The 17,092-nt window shown below is 45.7% G+C and overlaps 1 protein-coding gene across 1 annotated transcript; it reads left to right on the plus strand.

The window, feature by feature from the left end:
• Positions 1-175: 175 nt before the first annotated feature.
• LOC144174605 (F-box only protein 8-like) lies at positions 176-15,626 on the plus strand. The gene is made up of 7 exons (XM_077703379.1): positions 176-331; positions 572-649; positions 2,586-2,715; positions 4,430-4,556; positions 9,986-10,104; positions 13,004-13,188; positions 14,552-15,626. Exons 2-7 carry the CDS (start codon positions 586-588, stop codon positions 14,749-14,751), a joined length of 825 nt encoding a protein of 274 aa, XP_077559505.1. The 5' UTR covers positions 176-331; positions 572-585; the 3' UTR covers positions 14,752-15,626.
• The last annotated feature ends 1,466 nt before the right edge of the window (positions 15,627-17,092 follow it).

Genomic DNA, 17,092 nt, shown 5'->3' on the forward strand with positions numbered 1-17,092 from the left:
AAAGTAAATTTGAATTGATGTCACTCGCGTGTTTTGTTCCTTTACGTGCTAAAACAAACTATTCAAAAGAAACTATATTAACAAAAAAACAAAATTATAATGCATTTCGGTGGATTTTTAAAGAAAATTTTGATCCAATTCTTATAGTTATTTTTGCGGACGGCGACAACTTTAGCGACTGTAGTGGCACCTTTTGAGTCCTTCTGTTCCCTCTGTGATGATCGGCTTCAAAATTATTTGCGATGGAAAGAACGCCTGATTAGTATTGGCACACATTTACCCCACAGTTATCACGGATGTGTACAACAGTTTCAGAAAAGCTCGTCCTTTGGTGAGTACTTGTGTTCCAAGGCGTGCGTCGAATCGATGGAAATCGCGGGTGGAATTTGAGCCTCCGCTGATCGTGACTCGGTCTGCTTGATTGCCTTGCTCCCGATATCTTCCTTGAATGCCCGTTTTGAGGCGATAAACGTGTTTTGTACGGCTTCGGGCCGGCGCCTTAATAACCGCGAGAGTCTATTGGACGACCTGGGTGCCGTTATCAGTAACAGATACCATGTGTCCCGTTTAGGTGAGCGTTTGTCGATGGGACAAGTGCTCAAGAAAGTGAAGGAAAACGGCGAAAGTAACGAGGATGATCAAACCGAAGGTGAGTCGTGCTTAGTGATTATACGTAGGAGATTTAAGGTTCCTAGAAGGTAAAGTTTTGTCTGTCACAGCAAAGAAACATGCGCTAGTTAATGGTGACACACACGCAAAACTTTTACGTGAGCAAGTGCAAGTTTTGTTCACTGGAAAGCATGACATAAAGTTTAAAAGCGGCGGTGTGCAGTGCAGGGACAAGTGTGCAGGGAAACTCCTCCATCCTGAGGGGGCCAAGCAATTCCTCGCGTCTACATGGTAGAACTGTATAATAAAGCCAAGCATAGCTGTTAGGGCATCACCATATAAATACTCGGCTTTCTGCTTATGGAATTTAAATGTCACCTCTTGTAGCTGCCACTTTAGCACGCACAAAACTCCACATCTTTGGTTCAAGACAAAAGTACTGCCCCAAGTTTAATCGTAGACATACCATTTTCTCCCCTTAAAATTCTGGTGATCAAATAGAATTTTAATTGAATTTCTCATGCAGTTCTATTGGAGTCATAGTAAAACGTTGCCTTAACGCACAGTTTCTTTCTCTTTTTTTTTTTTTTTTTTTTGCAGTACAGTCTAGTCCACTTATAACGATACCGCTTATAACAATATATCGGATATAACGATGAACAACGATTGCACCGTCCAATTTTGTATGCTTTTTATGGTAAAATAACCCGCTTATTACGATGCTCCCGAGCCGCGATATCGGATATAGCGATTGAATCCGCTCACCGCGCGCGCCGAAAATGCGAGCTGCCGACGGCGCTGGCGCCGGCACTCGGTGCCGACAGCACGCGACGCGCTTTGCATCCCGTCCACCCCTCCGAAAACGAGTCGACTGCGCCAAGCGAGAGGAGGAGCAGCTTTTCTTCCCGACTCCCCTCCCGGATCCGCTGCTTCGGCCTCGTCCGCGCGTCCGGCCGAACCAACGTTCAGCTGGTTCGGCCAGTTCGGCTCGCACTGCTCGCAGCTCGGAAGTTTCCCTCGCCTTTTCTGCGCGCCGAACTGAGTGCTTTTTTTTCTCCGCATCTGCCTCCGTTCAACGTTTCACCAGTTTCACTGCGGAGTCGGACTGAACGTTCGGACGCCATGGCCGATTCGCCTGCGGCGCTGCGGCGAGCATCTAATTGCCTGGAGCAATTAGATGCTCTGGAAAAAGATGTGCGTCAGCTTCGCGTGAAGCAGTCAAAGCTGACTGACTATGGCTTTTCTGCAAACGAGTAGTTGCACTACCTCACTTACATGCTAATAAAATGTTTTCATCTCTCTTGTGGCTTTTTTTTTTCTCGACCCGCTTATAACGATTATCGGTTATAACGATGGGATTTTCTTGGCACTTGGATATCGTTATAAGTGGACTAGACTGTATACGTATATTAAACAGGTGAATTTCTCTGGCTGCTCGCTAGCATATGCTCGAATTAGCGAACAAAATCCAGCACAGCACTAGTCAATCCAAATCAACCAGTAAAGCACTATTGGTGCTCCCTGAATCCAATGTTTCTCATGGAAAATTTTGCTGGTCTATCTGTAGCTGCTCCACGTCCACCAACAATCCTCAAAATCTGAAATAACGAGCAAATCCAGTAGGACCAATGAAACACAAATGGTTCCAAAAAATTCGTAGCCTTCAAACTGCTGCAAGTAAGACCACACTGTGGTGAAGCGAGTCATTCTGATATAACCAGTGGAACATGGGTGATCCACCAAGGATTTAAAAAATTTGTCCGTAGGGAAATAAAGAAATCCCCCGACCTCATCTTCTCGATACATCTTTTTTGGCAGTATAGTGGCTAAGGCCAAAAAGAGAATACTGGACCGATGCCACATTGCGCTGCTATGCTCATTCTTTAGGAGGAGCGATTTGTCACACTCATAGCGCTTTATGTTCTGCCCAATAGCTTCTGGGGAGGTACTAACCCTGGGTTTGGTTTGCGGGACAGGATTTCCAGACCTTGCAAGCTGGCCTCCAGAGCTGAGTCTTGCCGTCCTGTCGCACCTAAATGCCACCGACCTGTGCTTGGCGTCCTGCGTGTGGGCCCACCTGGCTCAAGATGAAGTGCTGTGGCACAGGTATGACCACCACTTGCCAAGGCAACATGCGGCATCACTGCACAGCAGCAAACGGCATGCCGAGAATGGTCAGAGCAAGGACACTATTAAATGAGCCATGAAGACAAAACACAAGTTTGTTTTATTCAAAAGATTTCGTGTTTTGTAGTGCCCCCAGCACTTGCGCGCCAGCAAATGATGCCGTATTCATACCTGCCAGGTTTCCCGAATTTTCATGGTTTTGTACGATTGTACGACCGAAACAAAAATCTCCCGAAAACGCACCCGTCTTCGGCTTAATCCTTTTCCCAGTATGGCCAAAATGCGCCGGAGGCACAATCCAACCCGACACCATTTGGCATCGTTATCAGTGAAGTGCTTAAAAAGCGTAGTCGGCCATGCGCAGACGGTGAACCTGTTCGTCCCATTGTTAGTTTACTGTTTATAGAAACGCAGCGCCGCCGCAACTTTCATTTACGCATGAGCACGGCCGTTCTGAAGGTTTAGTAAGCCTCCAGTGGTGTAGCTTGTTGTTAGTTTAGACGAAACAACAAAACAGTTCTGTTCCTGCTGTTTTGTATTAGGCTTGCAGTACTATTTCCAGGACTTTCTGAAAAGGGTGGCGTTAGCAACGTCGAACATTTAAGTGGTGTACCTTGTTGGTAGTTTGGGCAAAGAAACAGTTCATTTCCTGCTATCGTGTAAGTAAATAAAAAAAATGTGTGTAAAGTTACCCATTCTGTTGTTGCTACTACCCTCCCTGCCTTCCCCCGCCCCCGGTAAGATCTCCCTAATGCCATCCCGGCAAATCTGGCAGGTATGCGTATTCACTGAGAAATTAATTTCGGTTAAAATTTGGTCCTCCTGCCAAATCGTGTGTTTTGGCGACGTCTACAATGAAGTCATAACGGCGCGTATACAAACGAACGTCCACTGCGCCATTCGGCTCTGCATCCTTGCTTGCCGTCAAACCTACCAGGTGGCGCTAGCGTACTCAGCACTCTGCCGTTGCTTTCTTTTTGACCGTATTTACACCTGGCTTGTTTTTGTACTGTAGCAAGTAACTGCTTCGTGAAACATGGAGTATGCTTGACAAACAGGGTCACGTAAGGCAACGTCGATTATGTCAGTCAGCCATTGTCATATAAGACAACTCCAAAGCGTCGGGCTGCTGTGCAGCTAAAACAAACATAGTAGTGTGCCCAGTACCAACAGCAGTGCGCATCGGTACTTCTATGTTTACTTCTATTTTCGTAACTTTTGTTGTTTACCGCACCATTCTTGCTGCTGTAAAATGGATATGCACCACATTTAGGCGCAAATAGCTCGTTCGGCAAGCTTATAAGCTCTGCCTAATTTGCGTTTGCTTTTGCTGGCCTCCGCCAATCGCAGAGCTGGCTAGTATGACATCATAGGTTCTGTTGCGGGAAATGAGCTAGTGCATCACATGACGATTCCCTTTTTTCCTAATTGTGTAGCTTATTTGAGCGAAGTGTGCGTTAAAAATGGTGTCAGTACGATTATAACAAGGCAATCTTTCTAATGAACCAAACTTGTGTTTTGTCTGCATGGCTCCTTTAAGAAAGGCCTTCGTCCTAGATATGACGGCCGGCGACGGATTGGGAGGATGGTTGTACTAGGGAGAAGTGCTGAGGGATGAAAGGCATTTGAGAGGAGGAGTGGGAGATGGCTGGGGAGGTGCTTCAAAGCTGGCTGACTTGCCTCTTCCGTGCAGCCTGTGCGTCAGCCAGTGGGGCTACGCAAGCATCTACGGCATGCCCAAGGAGCCTGGCTTCTCCTACCGGCGGCTGTACCTACAGCTCGACGAGGGAACCATCACATTCAACGCAGATGCTGAGCTGGTCAGTATTCCTCCTTTTTTGGGGGGCTTCGACCTGAGCATGGTCTTCTCTAGGGTGGTCTTGAGCACGTTCTTTTCTCTCTCCGGGCTGACTCTGACCGAAGTGGTTCCGTGAAAAGTCGCTCTTCAACAAAATTTGGCCTCTTTCAAAATCTGATTATTGGGAGTATAGAACCGCTTCTGGTGGGGCTTGGTCTTGTGGCTCGGAAAGAGAAGAAAATTAGCTTTTACAGTTGAACTCCACTACAATGAAATCCACTTCAATGAAATTTCCGCTTCACTGAAATATTTCCAATTCTCCATCAGTGAGCCATAGAAGTCAATGCGACAAATTCCTCACCACAGCGAACCATTTGTCCGGCTTGCTTTCGCTTCAACGAAATTTCGCTCATTTGGGCTGGGTTTGAACATTTGTATTACAATAAAATGAGCATAACGCCAGCTATCTGTAACTTTGTATACATTCAGGACGCTCGGTTTCACCGAAAACGTGCGCAGCACGCCCACACCACCACCCGAAACAAAAACAAACTCATAGGTGGACACCATTGTTTCCTAATGATAACGATGTGGCTGGCCTTTTTACGTGAGGCGCAGGCCTGGTTCACCAAGCCAGAGCTACACCCAATCCGTATCCAGTCGAAATCGCATGAATGTGCTCTGCTGCTGGCACGGCGCTGTCATGTATTTGTCGTGAACAGCTGTCCTTGCAGTTTTCCTTCTGCAATTCTTCAAATTCAAAAGCAAAAATAATGTTTTCATGTTTAGTGTGGAACCCATGTCATCCGCGCAGCTTGCCTGCCAAGGTCAGTTGCTGCTGTGCACAGTCAGAGGACAAGATAATGGCACTGCTCCTGTCACAAGCGAAAGGGGGACTTCCGACGACCTAGCAGCTATGTATCTGCAAATCGGCTCGGTGGATACGCGTTGTTGTATAGTAATGCGTTTTGCACCTGCATTTCTTCACCCCCTCTCCAAAGTGCGCCCTTTGTGTGCAGGTATAAAAACAGATAACCGTTGGTATGTTTGTTATCCGAATAGACACGATGCCATTGCGCGTCACTCCTTTTTCTATTGTATTAGGCTGATGATGATGTGGAAATATACGGGGCTATTTTTCTCGCCCTTCTGTGGTCTGTTGGGGCAGATTTCGCCTCAACGAATTTTCGCTTGAATGAAATGTTTTGCACGTTTTGTCAATTTCGTTGTAATGGGATTTGAGTGTACCTACCAACGATCTGCTTCTGCTTTTCCTGCGCATAAAGCAGTGTCTATCACAAAGCATACGTAGCTGGAGGGTGTTGCTGTAAATTCAGCACTGCAAATCAGAGAAGTATCATAAAAGGAATAAAAGAGATTGACCAAAAAAGTGGCACATCTGCACAAGCTGGCTTTTTCAGCAGCAAAGCGCCAGAATTTCTTCTTTTTTATTGCAACTGTACTGTTAAATGGCTGATGAAAGAATATTGTATTAAGCATTGTCAAATTGCCTTCCCTGATTAAATCTGCAATACCTAGGCTATGTTTTGAGATTTTCTTTTTCTTTTACGGGAAAAGCGCGTTCAACAGTGCCCTTTCTTTTTAGCCATCTGTCGCGATGACATCAATGACTGCACACTGGCAAGTTCGCCGGGTAATATTTAATGGACTGCAGCCGGGTTTAGTAAAAACCGTGCGGAAACAAAATGTCAGTAGCTGCCTTGAAGGAGAGGAAATCCACATTTAGATAGCACGAATCTACATTGCGCTCCAGAGTGACTAAGGGATGGCCACAAATGGCACCCTTCCTCTGAGCTTTACAGATATGCTGAAGTTCTAGACACTGTCAAAGTGACAACAATGGTGAAGTGTGTTAAAATATATAATGTGGCCACTGATGAGACCCACAAACCTTTAAAAGAGCCCTGAAGACATCAAGAATTGCTTCATTGAGGAGATTGGGCCATTCAGAGCCGACTGCATTCCTCTGGCATGGGAAGCGAGGCCAATGTCGCCGGGGGATTTTAGAGTAAACGAACGGATTTCAGGCTGGCTGCTTCCTTCATCATGAGCCAGCGCCTAATTAAACAAGCAATTTAAAGTCGGCCATCAGTTAAGCTGACCCGGACCCATTCGAGAAGGCAAGTGCACGGCCTGGCTAGAACTGGAAATGTGGTTACCTGCAAGCAAATCTTGTGAAATTCAGTGAGGTGCTTCACAGCATGTCTGTGGTTTTGTCAGGAGCTGCTTGGCTCGAACAATAACACCCACTTTAACTCTTTTGCTACCACCGGAAAATTGACTTATTTTAGGGGTCCAAGAAAACATTTTTTTCCTGCAAAAAAATTGGTTAGGCACTAATTGCAGGAACCCAAAATGCAGATTATTTAATGGCCTTTCCAATACCACCAGTTTTTTAAAGGTTTTTACATATCATAGTTGTAAAAAAAAATATCAAAATCAAAATTTTTGTCAAGTTGTCGAAAAAAATGATAAAAAAGGAGTTGTGCATATCAAACCACTGGTAGTAGGAAAAAACTAGAATATACATTTTGTAGGAAAACATTTCAAAAACACGCCCTAGAAAAAATGTCGACTTGCGCGAAACAGTTTGTCAGATATAAAAAAAAATGCTAGCATGCACGGTGCTCGTGTCATGCAGTGAAGCCCAACCTCCAATTCAAAATGTGCAATTTCGGGTGGTTTCCTGGAATAAATATGGTGGTTTGTCATTATCAGAGGCACCAATTTGCCCCCACATAACGTAAAAACATCTCGTCAATGGCTGACTTTGCATTTACAGCGAGCACAATATTTGGGACAAGCACGCGATGCGGAAAAAAACATGCATGAAGTTGAAAACGGAACACCGTGGCTGATGCTTGTTGTCGTTCACGGTCAGTTATCTCTCAAAACATAAAGCTGAGCTTTATTATCATCTTCTTACTCGCAATTGTAGCCTTGCTCGCAAAAATGAGGTACGATGAGCTAGAATCGTGCCCTGCGATCTTTGGCCGAGTAGCAGTTGCGCGATGAAAAAGATCAGCACAACGAGCCTCCTCCATTGCAGTGCCACCTAACATTTTTCAAATGAAACAATACAAAAACTTATCGGAGACTCCGCCCGAATAGACAGTTCAACAAAGCAGCAACATTAGACACCCGGATATGCCCTCGCATGGAAACGAAACTGGAAGGCGAACAGCTGGCAGTGTAAAGCCGGTTTGAAGCGCTGTTCTTGGCAGAACAGATATCTGGCGAGTGGGTGTGATCTTCTGACTTGCATCTGAAGTTCTTATCGCAGAAATCGGGTTAGGGTGAGGGAAATCAGGAGTGCCGTGCTTTGTTCGAGGATCAGTCGCGGACGCTCCAGGCGCCATGGCAGGTAACCTTGAAGTTGGGTAACTGCATAGTAGCGCTAAATATGAATTTCGTGATGCAGAAACGAAACCGAAACTGTTGTAAACTGCTTACGAATGGTCCTGGGGTAAGTAGAACTACCACAGAACTTGGAACAGCGTGCGCAAAGGCAATAAAACTTCCTAAAATCATAAAGTAGCTTTGCAACCAGGCACTGCTTGACATTTTCAGCCGATTTCTGGGGTTATTACTGTCAGAGCGCGAACCTGACGATTGAAAATCGTTTGCTAGTTCCCCATTCACGCCCTGATAGCACAAAACAAGCGCTGGTGCAGAGTAATTACGAGTTGTATGCATTCTTCGTTGGTAGCAGTGACGCGCGATGACCACGCCTCTTTTCCACACCCAGGTGGTTCAAAAGTGTGTCAAAAATCACGTTTTCGTTGCAAAAATGAAAACAGAACTGATTTTGAAAGGCCATTTTCTGATCTAACTCCGAACAGCTTTACTTGTTCGAGAAACGCCTGCAACGCTATGAAAAGGCACTCCCAAAAGTATCGATCAAATTGATCGATTTTGATAGGCGCAGTAGCGAAAGAGTTAAAGGCCACCTGCACTCAAATTCAACCTTGGACAAATTTTAAATTTGCTTTTATTTTAACGTACCATACGTACCCCCGAACCAACTGGGACATGACTGGTAAGCCTGTGAAAGGTGTTGTTATAGTTAGTTGTAAACATTTCAAATTGCTCTGTTGCTGATGACACTGCAGCTGCCGGCGGATCACGCAAAAAGCCTTGAAACGGAAGTGACATTGCGGCCGGCCCTGCACTTTTTCTATGGCCAGCCAGGAGAACCGGTTGAGCTCTGCTGGGCGTGTTTCTCCTAGGGCAAGGCGAGGGCAAGATTACATGCAGGATTGCTTCGGCTGGCCGGCCGCTTGAACGTCACTTCACCCTGGCTGTAAAGGCCACGCTCTTCTCAATTTCGGTTTAAAAATATCTTGATTTTTGATGCTCGTTTATCCCCCGGATACGTGTATTTCAGCTGTCATATTGTGCATCTTGCAGTCTTTTTAGGTGTACTATATGGAAATAACATTTTCAGGATGTTGAAATTTCGAGTGCGGTTGGCCTTTAAGTTATCACCCCTAATTCTTATTTCTAAGGTTTACTGGAGAATTTGACGGAATGCTTTTTGTATAACTCTTTCGCTACCACTAAGAAAGGTCCTATTTTTGTAGGGTGCAGACAAAAATTTGTTTTTGTTGCAGAACATTTTTTTATATAGATTGTAATATACTAAGATGTGGGAGAATAGATTTGATTTTTATTCATAGGCATATAAAAGATGCATTGGTAACATGGAAATCGTAGAAAAATCTAAGAAAACGAAATTTTAGTAACAAGCAGTAAATTAAAAAAAAAAAGAATGGTGTGGGTGGCAAAAAAAAGGTCAGTAATAAAATTTCAGAACATGCATTTCGTTGCAATTACGTGTAGCTAAACTTTTTAAAAGTTTAAAGGGTCAAGGCAAGAAATTGGTAGCACAGCAAAAATAAAGTTACTTCTTGTGAAAATGGAGCAGTTGAACAGAAGATGAACCGTCGAGCTGCTGCCAATGACCCTGCTTGATTGAGAGCCTCATTACTGCAGGTGCTAAAGTCTGACAAAAGTGCATCCTCTCCAAATCCATTGCTACTACTCTCATCCAAAAAATCGGCTGCTGAAGTGCTCTATTTGTGAGAAATGGGGCGATTCTTTTCCGCCCTAATGCGGGACAATGATGCCACGACTGACGCCATCACCGTGCGATCCCATATCTTCCAAGCAAGGTCAAAAATCACGGAGTCTTTCGAAACCAAAACCAAACCTTCCGCAGCCTCCTAAGCTGCAATTCAGGTGGCGCCACATACCTGTGCAGTGAATGCGCGCGTGGGAATTTCAACTTGAATGCATCATTCAAATTGAACGAAATTGAATAGGCGCGGTAAAGTTAAACTCTGATGATTAATGTGCGTCTAGTGGTAACTTGTCACTTCGCCCTTTGTGCGTGCCTCACGGAAGCTGTGCCCCTGTGTGTTTCTACAGGGAATGCAATACTTCATCTCTCAGCGACTGGTGAAAGACATTCCCATCGAAATCGCAAGGTTCCTGCACAACACCAAGCGTCTAAACTCTCGCCAAACTCGGCTGTACCTGGAATCGAGGTGCGTTAGTGTCCTGTTGACATGATTGTTTGTTACTCCTTGATCCTAGTGCAGAATCTAGCTTACAGTGTAATTTAAGGTGCCTAAGGTGTCTGTAGCGAGGATGTTAAATTCCCACCGACAACTGTATTAGGGGTGAAGCCCCTTAGGGGCTGGGGCTGTTGGTGTCTGATGTCGTCGTCGTAAGCGTTGTCTCGTGTAGTCACGGTACTAAAATACCGGGAAACTCATTTACGCCTTGCACTAGAACGTAACGCATACTAAAAAAAACCGGTGGAGCTGGAGCACTTTGTAATGCGTATTAAAAAAACACCGGGACTCTCGTTTACACCTTGCGCTTGAGGGCTTCGTGCTTCAAAGACGAGAGACTTTTACAGCAAAGTTGTATACCTCTACCCCCCAACAGTTTCATCTCCATTGGCAAAAACGCCAAGGCACCAAGAATACACTTATAGACTGCATTTTTCGCCCCCTTTGCAGGTTTCTTGTTAGTGGAGATGGCCTGGGATTTTTTTTTTAACCGACCCTGTACGAGCCATTGGTGGCTGATGCACATGCTTTATTATTGGCCTTTGTAAATGGGAAAAACCCATTGAAAACACTCCAAGTGGAGAATCCGTCATGTAAGCACGCTGGAGTGGAACCCTGGGACCTCTGCCATTTGGAGCAGTCGCTGCATTAGCTTGATATATTTTTGTTTTTGGTAGCAAACCTGTCATCCTTCCATCTCACTCGCAATTCATTCATTGCTGACTTCACATACAGCACACATAAAATGAAAGAAACACTGCCTGCAGCAATGTTATCTTGCGTAATATCCACGTGGAAGAAGATGATCCCCACTGCTGAGTGATGAGTGAGGGCAAAGTGTTGGGTCAAGTGCTGGTATGCATACTGTTGAACGTCGATATTGCAAAGTTTCTGTTTTTGAGCCAGAGACTTCGCAGTACGTATAACTTCGCAAGACCAAGGTGGAGGTCTACTGGTTTTTTGTTTGTTATGCTCTTGGCACTGCCTCAAGGCATATTGTGTCTTGCCCGTTGTCTGCTAGCCGGGCTCAGCTGAGCGAGGATGTATGTTTGTCCGTGATAGTAAATATTTATTCGTGATCTTGAGTTTCTGCTAGGGATGGGTGAATAGTGAATTTGAGGTTCGAAGCGACTAGTGATTTGGTTGGATAATTTTGAATTGAATAGTTTGAATAGTACTCATCACAAAGAAAGATGAGCAATTTCTGATGCAACTAAGAATTAGAACTCGCGTAGGCACAGCATTTTGTGAAACTATTACCAGTTGAGTATTTATTCAGAAATTACATGCCCAGCTTTCCTTTACTGTATTCACAAGTTTTTTTTGAAGAAATACTAGTTGCTGCACACATGCTCTGGGAGAGGCAGCTCCCACCAGCTGCTCACAACATTTCTTCTGTCGAAGACGTCCTCTCATTCCTCGCCTGCGTGGCAGGAACTAAAAGGTACTTTGGTAACACCTTGACCAGCGCTGGGGAAAGGCGGCTGCCATGGTTCCTCCACCACTCTTTCAGTCCGTAAGAGCAAAGGGGCGCCCAAGTACTCTGTCGCTTGTTTGTGACAGCTCATGCAGTGAGCTGCCGTATTTACTATCTTCTAATTTGGGAAATTCTGAGCAGATACTGAAAAAAATGTGAATACAAAAGTGATGGGCCCACTTAGACTAGAAGATTAATGTTCAAGTGCAATTAGGATTCGGCAAAATAGAAAAGGGACACGCAGTTGGCTCCAGAGTTTAGTGCTACCTAGAAGCTCTGCTAAAAAAAAGTATTGTAGCCACTAGTATCTGTGGCCGTAGCCAACCGAGGCGCAAGTTACAGGCCGCCATTTTGAACAGTGTTTTGCCAATTCCGTATTGAATTGGCAATACGAGTGCACCGGCTTGGTGCCGCCATGTTCGCAGCAGCGTTGTTTCAGGGCCGCCTTTGAGCGGAAAGTGTGATGGTGGCCGAGAGCTCGTCAAACCTTTAGGCAAGGCAGCAACTTGGCACTGATGGCAGAAATGTCCACGTGGGCGGGGCCTTGTGACAAGTATAGGATGACGTTTCGGAAAGCGTTCATGGAAAACTCTGCTTTGGCTGCCTGTTTGGGAGCGCCGAATAAAAATTCGAAAATATTGAATACCCGCATTCGGATCGAAGTGAATAATGAATAGAGAGTGCTTTGATCGAATAGTCGACAACACCGAATATTCGCCCATCCCTAGTTTCTGCCATTCCCACAATGTTCATCTGAAGTAGCCATAAACGTGTGCGGAAGGCTGGACAAGCACTGATACACACCTAACGAAAATTGCATCAACCATGTCATCTGCTACACCCAATTACCAAAACAGAGGTGCCTAGTGAAGCCTAGTGTCACCACCGTGCCGCCAGGTGCCAGTGCATAGACTCAACAGAATCTCTGAGCTTTGAAAGTGCTGGGCGGGAAAAGTGCCGCGAAGATAATTGTGTTGCTGCAAAGAATGCAAGTGGGTAGTGCCCTGTCCTGTTTGTGCGCAGGACAGCTACTTGTTACTTGCAAGAGGGTAGTGACTTGCATGCGGCGCAAAGTTTTGGTGCCACCCGTTCGTGCACGAGGCCTTTTTGAGTGTTTACGGTGCCTGTTTGGACCCTTGTGAGTGGCGTCGTAAGGCAGGTGTTAATCTGTGCAGTTTGCCTGTCTCAGCAATGGAGTTTAGGCCGGAACATAAAGCAGATGCAAGGAAGGGCATTCAAGCTTCACCCATTCACTCCATCTCGAGCTCATATGCCTGATTCAGTGTCGGTACAGAGGGCCTCTGGTGGGGGTCTCGGCTTGCCTCCTCAGCTCATAAGCCCTGGATGATGATGATGGTGGTCATGTTCTTCCTCCACCCCCCTTGAAAACAGGCGCCAGGTGCTGGACCACCTGGTGGAGCTGCAGAACTTTGAGAACCAGCTCCTGCCGGAGGCCCTGCGGCGCTTCTTCCGCAGCCTGCAGGCCCCCAACACCCAGAACAGCTACCTCCGCGCCCTGCTCGAGAAGTTCTCCCTGCGCTTCTGCAAGTGCAACCCCCACCTGGGGCTCAGCTCAGGTGGGGGCTCACTGCTATACTAGTAGATGGCGCCCTGCGTTCGCTGGACATGTACACAGCTCGCACTGCCTTCTTGCACGACCGTGGTGGGTGCTGTGCTGCAAGGCACGCTTTAAGGGACTTCGAAATGTCTTTTTGGAGATCAGGAAGGCTTTGTTGCGCTATGCCTGTCAGGCAGCTGGGAAGGTCATTCGAAAGATTGTGCTCTTGTCTCTGCATTGTGGTGCATTGTTTAAGGGTTTATGGGATGTCGCAGTAGCTACATTACTGCTGTTGGCTGGCTTGATTTTGGCTGCAGCCATGAAATAATTCGACAGATGCCTTTACAGAGCACAATTTAGACAGCAGAGATTTTGAAAAGGTATCTGCTGTGGTAAGCAAATCAGAGGGTGCTGGTCTGTGGAGGTAGTAGCTAGTATTGATTTCACATTGCTAGGGGGCATTAAGGAAAGAAGCCCTGCATGTGTTTTAAAGGGAGCTTGTGCTTTGAAGCAATCAACCCCCTGCAATTTTGCCTCTGTGTTTGGTGGAAAAGAAATGGCAGGAGTGGGTGCATGGAGTGTCGCACCATGATGAGGGTGTTTCTGGGCCCCCAAAATGCCTTCAGAGGCTTTTGGCTTGCCCGCGTGCATGGTTCGGAGTTCATTGATGTAGGTAATGGTGGTTGTAGAATTAGGTGCCAGGCTGCTTATTTTGCTCAGGAAGTGACTGCGAAAAGTTACAAAAATTTACAAGGATAAAAATTTTATCTAACGAACCATAACATTTAGAATTTTACTTCAAACTTCACCTGTTAAATCCTGCAGGGTCGGTCGACGTTTTCATGGGAATCGTAATTTGTGCTAGTGTAGGACTTAGCTATACCTGAGCCACAGTGACTTGTGAGCTGGCCTAAGGTGGCAAGTAAGTCAATTTTTAAATAAAATACTAAATAAGTAAAAAAAAAGCTTTATAAAATGATGCTACTCTTGAAATTCATTAAAAGATTAATCAAAGTGATCTGAGGGGCCAACCGCTCTTTTGACATGATTGGATAAAATGCGCAAAACCAAGACAGGATGAACAGAAGGAAGACACCACACAGCACTGTATGGTGTCTTCCTTCCATTCGTCCCGTCCAGGTATTGCGTATTTTATCCCATCATGTCATTAACCCTTTCACTGTCACTGATGTGCCGGTACGTTCTCCATTGTGCATTCAAAAATTCGCTCCATAGGGCAAAGCTGGCGCGCCTTTACTGTTCGTGCCATCTGTCGAATCTTTCTAGTAGCTCATATCTTCACTCGCAAGCTCTCTCTATGACGGTATATTGGAGAGTACGGAATTTGGATGCCTTCGATCGGCGGCGTGTCTTCTGCGCAGACATGGTGTACATCCTGTGCTTCTCGCTCATCATGCTGTCGGTCGACCTGAGTAGTCCCCACATCAAGAACAAGATGTCCAAGAGGGAGTTCATCCGCAACGTCCGCCAAGCCATCCACCGAGCCGACGACGAGCTCTACGGGCACCTGTACGACGACATCTACCTGCGGGGGCACGTGGCCCCCAACTCTGAGGACTGACCATCGCATTGCATCTCCCCCCCCTCTCATTGCGGCCCGAAAATCCACATCTCTGGTCTCATTTCAACCTTGTGCGGTATTGTTCGTCTTTGTAACACACAGTCTCTCTCTCTCTCTCGGTGACTGGTGTGTGTGGTTGTGATGCAACGACATAGCCGTAGTATCATTGTTTCATCAATTTCTTTGTAGGCAAGGCGGCTGGCAAAACTTGCAGTGCAGGGGTTTGTCTGCCTTAATCGTAGAAATCACATTGTCAGCATTTTTCTTTTACGAGTCGATCGTACTCGCTGCTCTTAGTTTTGTGCTTTCTGCAAATCACTCACGCAGAGAAACTCTGTGCAACCTGATGCCAGCTGCGTGAACTTGCTGTAGATCAAGCACTTCGTTATTTGTACATGTAGCGTGCAAACATCTTTTTCGATATGGGCAATCGTTAATTGTGCATCAAATGCTACCACTGTTCGGCAGCACGGCTCATTTCAAGTACTTGCTCAGGTACTAGCTAAGAACCTACCAAAAATGTAGACCGTAATGTGGCAAGCCAGTTACAAAGCATGGGCGCGCGAAAGAGCGTTGTATCTGTGCCCAAATATGACGTCCACAATAGTAGCATACCAGCCCAGTAGCATACCAGTTGTGGAGTCCACAGTCCATGCTAACGTTTCTGCTGTGTACGCTTTGATGCAAGGCAGCGCTATCTTGGCTTCCAAACATAGCGCTGCTGCCTCACAGCAAGTGCAACCCAATAAGCTATTGCAGCTTGCGCATGGAAGAGCTAGTCAGAAGCAGAGTAGTTAGCTTGCTAGTCTAGGGCAGGTGCGTATATTATTTATTCGACATTGTTCTCACATGAATAAAGGTTGTTCGAAGAACCATTCTTGTCTCAGCCTGTAATAAATCCACCTCACATGAACTGTACAATGTTAAAGGGACACTGAAGCGATTTGTAAACATTGCGGGATTACTAGCACAAATTGTAGTCCTGAGTCCATAGGCCATGTTTCGACCACTGTGAGCGCGTTTAGCGAATTTATTTAGTAGAAAAATCAATTCCAAAATGCTGCCCTCCTCTGCATCCTCACCCATTTTTCATGGAGTTTTCGTGTGAGACGTCAGGAGGAGATGACTTGGCTTGACTGTGCTACTGCACGGCTCGCCGACCTTCGACAGGGTTAGTCAGCCCAGCGTTTAGTCCACTATCCGCCGACGGGTCGTCGCACTTCGCTTGCTCAGTTACACTAGTAGGAAAATCCACTTGACGGGGGAAGAGTCAGCAAAGTCAATATAGGTACTAAGGAAATAAAATCAACTGAAACTTTTACTGTACAGTGTAAAACTAGGGAGCAGGAAGCACTTTCTTGCGCTGGGTAAACAAGCACAGTGGTCAGCAGCACGGCTATAGGCCTCTGAACGCTTTTTCGTCTACGAAATGCAATTGCTAGACGTGAGATATTGTGGAAATTTGGGGGGCACTTACTGCAAGAGCGCTATCCAAAAAATAGTCATCTAAGCTGCTTGAAATGCTAAAACTAAATACAGTTGAACCCCTTTATAAGAGACACGTACCGGGGAGCAGTTTCTGTCTCTTATATGAGATGTCTCTTATAAGCAGGGAACCATGTTTTCACTTACTAATCAGATCCTAGTTCTATGTTGGCATCGTATGACTAAAATAAGCTCAAAAGAACGCTACAGCATGTTTCAAAAGATTCATTCTAATTTGTTTGGCCCCGAAAATTTATGAAACAGTTCTCAATCTTTGTTTTCTTCATGACTGTATTTACACTGTTTTTTACAACCGATTCTACAAGCTTCTTTTCCTTTCCTTGTTTGTGGAACATGAATCGTAGATGTTGAGTTCACAAGCCTGATGAATAGTCAGAGAGCACAGCTTCTTCCGCTGTGTGCTCAGGCTATTCGTTACGCTTGCAGGACCCAACATCTGCGATGCTTCTTGATTGGGAGCTACGCGAGTGGGAGAGCCCACATGTGCGATCGCGCTCCATCCAATGGATGGCAGTGAGCTTCAATCACTTCTGTAAGTTGCATTTCCATTGGCAGGGCTTCTCATTGTCATTTCATAGCTGACTGAACCACTTTGTGTGTGCTGAAGTTATAATAAATGGCGACTGCAGGCGTCTGTCGTCCACCTGTGTTTCCAGAATGGAAGCAACTGTAATTAGTGACTAGTGGCACTGCATCTGAAGTTAAAATGTCTGTTACAAGCGAGATTATTGATTAAAGTTCAAGAATGACTTGTCCCTTATAACCAATTTTCTACATCCAATGTCTGTTATAAAAGAGGTCAATTTAATGGGAAAGATAGGGCAGCCAACCATGT

This window comes from Haemaphysalis longicornis, unplaced genomic scaffold (assembly GCF_048455015.1).
Source record: "Haemaphysalis longicornis isolate Haplotype H1 unplaced genomic scaffold, Haemaphysalis longicornis Haplotype H1 scaffold_3, whole genome shotgun sequence".
Classification (NCBI taxonomy): domain Eukaryota; kingdom Metazoa; phylum Arthropoda; class Arachnida; order Ixodida; family Ixodidae; genus Haemaphysalis; species Haemaphysalis longicornis.

Excerpts from the sequence above, each read along its gene's own strand:
- LOC144174605 (XM_077703379.1), top strand. The coding sequence starts at position 586 with ATGGGACAAGTGCTCAAGAAAGTGAAGGAAAACGGCGAAAGTAACGAG. Across the intron at positions 2,716-4,429 it reads GATGAAGTGCTGTGGCACAG|CCTGTGCGTCAGCCAGTGGG; the intron begins GTATGACCACCA and ends TCTTCCGTGCAG. Across the intron at positions 13,189-14,551 it reads CCACCTGGGGCTCAGCTCAG|ACATGGTGTACATCCTGTGC; the intron begins GTGGGGGCTCAC and ends TCTTCTGCGCAG.